Below are 5,279 nucleotides of genomic sequence, written 5' to 3'. Positions count from 1 at the left end.
ACAGGAGCCAGGGAAGGGCTGGAGCTGTGCCAGGGGGGTTGGGATGGATCTCAGGGAAAGGTTCTTCCCCCAGAGGGTGGTGGGCACTGCCCAGGCTCCCCAGGGCAGTGGGCACGGCCCCAAGGCTGCCAGAGCTCCAGGAGCGTTTGGACAACGCTCTGAGGGACAGGGGGGGATTGTTGGGGTGTGCTGGGCAGGGACAGGGGTTGGACTGGAGGATCCCTGTGGGTCCCTTCCAGCTCAGGACATTCCATGATTCTGGAATGAATCTAGCTAATCCCTCACAGCCCCAGGGGTGGCAGCAGGACAGAGGAGACACTCACATTGTCGTGGCTGAGCATGACCCCCTTGGGCTGCCCCGTGGTCCCCGAGGTGTAGATGAGGGTGCAGCACTGGTTGGGCTTCTGTGCCCCGATGGCCAAGTTGAGCAGAGTGTCTGGGACATCCTTGCCCAGCTCCATGAACTCACTCCACTGTGCAGAGAAGAGAAGAGCTCCATCACTCTGTGATCTTCCACACAAAAATTAAACCCTTTGCTACACAAGGGCAGGAAGCCATTCCCTGTGTCCAAGCCTCTGGAAGATACTGTCATCCCACACTGTTTTCTGGTTGCCACAGGAGAAGCAGAAAGGAGACAGACCCACCCTGAGCAGCTTTTCCAGCTCTGTAGCAACCCTGGTGCTCACTGGAGTAACTGTGGGACCCGGGGCTGCCTTGCAGAGGTTGGTAACCCAACACCCTCCTTTCAGCAGGGATTAGCTGGGTTTGCACAACAGCTCCTGCCCAGCGGGGCAGGCAATCCCTCACCACGGCCAACACGAGCCCGTGGGCTCACAGCCACACAATCCCACACTGCTTTGGGTTGGAAGGGACCTTAAAGACCAACTCATTCCACCCCCTGCCACGGGGCAGGGATGTGGAAGGTCCCATGGAAAGGTGACAGGCACTGGGAGCCACCACCTGAACACAACCAGGACTTACCGAGTACAGATTTGGTCTCTTCTCCTTTATCTCTTCCCCATACTGGACAATGGCCTTCAGCTGAGGTAGTTTATCCTCAATCTGTGTTGAGAAGGGAGACTCATGAGAAGGAGCAAATCCTGCTTGTCCCTTCCAGGCCACGTTAACCCACCATCTGACATGCTCCTGCTATTTTCCATTTTATGTAAAGCCAAGAGAATCCCATCTGTGCTGCTGAAACAACAGGGAAGCCTCACTAGAAACTCATAATTTGAGCTGGGGTGTTGCCAGACAACCTAGAGGCTGCTCAACTGTTCCTTTTGGCTTCCCTTTAAGAAGGGAAACCACCTCTTCACCCCTTGTGTGAGACTCAGTGCCAGTGACAACCCATCGCCAGACACCGAGGAGGCTCAGCCAGTTCACCTCTGCTTTCAGAGCCAGCATTCCCCTCAGGTATTGCCCTCCCAGAACGTGTCACCAGGATGCTGTAACCCCCCCAGACACCAAAAAAAATAGAATTACTTCTAAGATTTTCTGCAGCTGTTTCTGGTTTTCCACCACTATAACATCAGCACTGCAGTTCTCCGCCACGTAGTGACAGGCCTCGGGAGAGTTTGTTGTGTAGATCCCAACAGCAAATCCCCTGCAAGGGAAGAGGAGGGGGGGAGAAAAAAAAACAAAACAGAAAAGCACAAAACACAGAGTTAGAGGACAAGAAGAGTTGCTGGCAAAATTCAGACCTTTTCAGAGGAAAAAAATTTAAGAAGAATATCCCATAAAATGGCAAAGGAAAACGGAGGGTTTAATTCCAAGAGCAAAGGCTCTGATGGGTGGCATGGGAAATGTCAGAGTGGTATAAGGGTCCAAAATGGAAGGAAGATATCAAAATCCAACCCTGGGATTCTCTGGCACTTCCCATCCTATTTTTAATCACAGTGTATGTAAGAAATCTTTTCAATTAACCTACTGGTCATCTTATTTTGAGAGAGAAGCACCTGGCTAAAAACACAAATATTAATTTTTGTCTCATTAACTCTCTCTGAATTGAGGTTATAGTTTCCTCCATTATATTAAAATACAAACAGTTGGGTTTGGGGGTTTTCTGTGGTTGGTTTAGTTGGGGGGGTTTTAATCAAAACCCGCTCCTCATGCAGATACTGCAATTACTGAGTGCCAAAATTCATGCCAAGAGACAAGACTCGTTCTTACCCTGCAAGGATTGCTCCAATGTCAGCAATGAACCACTCAGCAGAATTAAATCCCAGGATGCCCACTCCATGGAAACGCTGCAGCCCCAGCTGTAAACAAGAGATGGAATTACAGCACTCTTGGTTTTTCCTTCAAAGAAAGCTTGGGGTTAATTTACAGATCTCTGCTGCCAACACAGGGTCGAGGAGAGAGTTTGTGTTGTTGTACAGGGTGATTCCCACTGAAAATCCTCCCAAGAGCCCGGATGGAACCTGTTAAGTTCCACATCAGGCACTGTCCTGCTATCAGTGGGCAGGAAAAAGGGATTTGCTGGGCTCTTGGAACGCCTGGCTCACTGACACCAAAACAAACCTGCAATCCAGGGAGCTCTCAGTCCCCTCTGGGAAGAGGTGAAGTTAGACAACAACACCTCCTGAGACATTTAATACGGGTTGGATATATCAGATATCAACAGTGGCAAGAGCAACAAGCTCCAGTGACAGTCAGAGACACTTCGGGATGAAATTTCAGCTGGAGAAGTCCCAGTCTTTAAATCTCCCTCTGGTTTTGTGCCAGACTGGAAGATCCCACCGCAGGAGTGAGACCAGGGTGACCACAACTTGAACAAAGCAGACTTCATCACAACAGCAAGAACATGGAGTGTTGGTTTCCCTCTCTGAGTGTCTCAACCCCAAAAGGTTGGGCCAGGTGGGGCATTCGAGGCTGGTTCACAAGCATCCCTTCAAATTTTTAATTTGAAAGATTAACATTCCCAAGGCTCTGGAGGTGCAGTGTCCAGGTTTGCTTCAAAAACTCAAACACCCTCACTTTAAATGTTTCCTTAAATACCTTTTTTTGAAGTTGAATGTGGAAGCAACTTGCAACAAATTCATCCAAGGAATATGAACAGGAGTTCAACAAACCACCCACCTTGAGAAAGCTTTTTGCTGCTTTACAGCACTCATCATAGTACATCTTGTATGTCAGTCTGACCCACTGGCCACCTTTTTTGGATGCAAGGGCGTAATAGTCCCCATATTTATTGACAGCTTCTTGGAAGAGCTGGTGAACAGTCTTTGGTGGTTCACTGCCTACTCCCTGGTCCTCCATCCTCAGCTTGACCTCCCCATCCCGCTGTGTTGTCCACACTCTGGAGGCAGGAGAGGAGGAGGCTGCTTGGGAACAAAAGGGTTCAGCATCTCAGGTTTCGACATTCCTTGCTGCCATGGCAGAAATATAAACCCAAGTATCAAGCACACAAAAGCAAATGTTGTTATACCCCCTCCCAACAACCCTTTTTTTGACCTTTTCCTCGTGGCAAGTTTGCCACAGGACCCCCAGTATTCTCGACTTCGAAGTTTAAGTTCAAAACCCTTCTGGACAGCCCATCGTGCACCCTGAGTTCCTTCTTCCATCCTTATGGTTGGATAAACACCCCTCTCACTCCAATAATAATTTTATGCACACCACAGTGACCAAACTTCTCCCCACTCACCTTTGGGATCAGCTGAGTCCAGCTGATGTCTCTCCATGTTGGAATCTTCCCCTGGCTCGATGTTGTGGGGCTCAGGAGTTCTGCAAGGCAAAAGCAGTTATCCCTGAATGAGCAGGTTTGCTCCATCACTTCATTTCATTAAATCCTTGGATGCTGAAGTGGCTCCTGATGTCCTGTAGGTGACTTTATTAATCCACTACCCTGCATGGCTCAGGTCCCTCAGAGCGTGCAAGCTCTGCCTGGGCTGGTTTTGAACACATGGACGCTGCCCTAATCGCAGCTTTCCTTGCAACCCATAAACATATCAGCCCCAAAACAGCCATCATTTCATTCCAGAGGTCTGCTCCAGGTGCCTGAAACAAAGAATCTGCAGCTGGGAGGAGGAGGAGGAGGAGGTGGGGGGTAGGAAGGGCCACGTGGATCTGGCGCTCATCTCCTGTCTGCAAAATGAGTCCAACAACGAGGAGGCCCCAGGGCATGTCTCAAGTCACCCTGTGGGAAAACCCACGGAGATTTCCTGCAGAAGAGCAGGAAATTGATTTCACAGGAAATCTTGCTCTTGTGTATTCCTAATAAAGCCATGGGGCTCCCACCAGATGGCTGTGAGGGAATGGGAACAGGCACATCCCATGAACTCCAGCCACGCTCCTCCCAGTCATCCCATTTCCCTCCAGCCCTGCAAGAGCTGGTGAAGCACCACTTGCCCCTGGTTGCAAACCAGTTTTTTTCCTCCAGCCCTTTCCCAGAAGGACTTTCTAGGAGCCCTAATGATGAGGATAAGGCATAATCAAGTGGCATGTCCCACTTGAGACCACAAGCTGGAAACCAGACCCTGTGAGATTTGGGATTTGGTCCCTAGAAGGGCAGCCCACCCCCTAACCAGGCAGCTGCTGCTCGTTCTCCTGCCCTGGGTAATACCCTGCCTGGACCATCAGCATAGCCCTAAAGCCAAGTTTTAGCTGACCCAAGATTTTACTCCAGAGACCCAAAATTTCCACCTTGCCTTGCCCTACCTGGGCCCCTTTTCTTCAGGCCATCATGGAGGTGTTTCACCAGGCCCGTGCTCGGTGTTTGCTCTTCCCCATGACAACATTTGGGCTGCAGCACCAGCTCCAGGGTGTTCTGGAAGGGCTGCAGGGCCCTGACATCACAATGACCCCAAAACCCTGTAGGGCAGCTCTGGGGGGAAAAAGGAGCACGCAGGTAGGAGCTCCTCTGCTCCCACACAAATTCCTCAGCCAAATCCAGGCAGGGCTTCTGCTGAAGCCCAGGTTTTATTCCCTTTCTACCAGATCAGAGACAAGGCAAGTCAGCACAGCCACTATGAGAATTTGAGTGCAAAGGGGAAATCCCTTTGCCTCTGGTTTATGCTTGCTCTGATTTTCTAGGGAATAGTCAACTGTAACTGCTTTGGGAATACAAGATTTAAGGCACAGGGAAGACCTGACATGGCTGATCCCACGTACTGTCCAAAAGCAGAACTGCTTCCCTGAACTCATCTCCAAGCCAACAACCAGAGCTGAGTAAATAATGTTTTTTTATTTCCCCCAAAGGGATTACGAGATGTTCCCTCCTCGTTATTGAGAACATTTTTCAGCGCAAATTAATCCTCAGCAGCAATAGTTCTGCACCATTT

At 50.0% G+C, this 5,279-nt stretch overlaps 1 protein-coding gene across 1 annotated transcript; it reads right to left on the bottom strand.

Annotated features, from left to right (window-relative positions):
• Positions 1 to 281: 281 nt before the first annotated feature.
• Positions 282 to 4,725, bottom strand: LOC114073582 (long-chain-fatty-acid--CoA ligase ACSBG2-like). The gene is made up of 7 exons (XM_027911312.1): positions 4,647 to 4,725; positions 3,644 to 3,723; positions 3,079 to 3,320; positions 2,170 to 2,258; positions 1,483 to 1,603; positions 982 to 1,062; positions 282 to 473 (listed from the first exon to the last, which is right to left on the bottom strand). Exons 2-7 carry the CDS (start codon positions 3,678 to 3,680, stop codon positions 282 to 284), a joined length of 762 nt encoding a protein of 253 aa, XP_027767113.1. The 5' UTR covers positions 3,681 to 3,723; positions 4,647 to 4,725.
• Between the last annotated feature and the right edge of the window lie 554 nt (positions 4,726 to 5,279).

Source organism: Empidonax traillii, unplaced genomic scaffold (assembly GCF_003031625.1).
Source record: "Empidonax traillii isolate 1590-97213 ecotype Southwest subspecies unplaced genomic scaffold, ASM303162v1 scaffold7172:size5279, whole genome shotgun sequence".
Taxonomy (NCBI): domain Eukaryota; kingdom Metazoa; phylum Chordata; class Aves; order Passeriformes; family Tyrannidae; genus Empidonax; species Empidonax traillii.
The sequence above is the reverse complement of the archived record's forward strand: the minus strand, read 5'-3'. Positions and strand labels throughout refer to the sequence as shown.

Bases quoted from the DNA above. Each gene is read 5' to 3' on its own strand.
- LOC114073582 (XM_027911312.1), bottom strand. From the start codon at position 3,680: ATGGAGAGACATCAGCTGGACTCAGCTGATCCCAAAG. The intron at 2,259-3,078 runs GTGGGTGGTTTG...TCTTGTTTACAG, and splicing joins CAGCAAAAAGCTTTCTCAAG to CTGGGGCTGCAGCGTTTCCA. The intron at 1,063-1,482 runs GTAATTCTATTT...TTCTCAACACAG, and splicing joins AGCTGCAGAAAATCTTAGAA to ATTGAGGATAAACTACCTCA.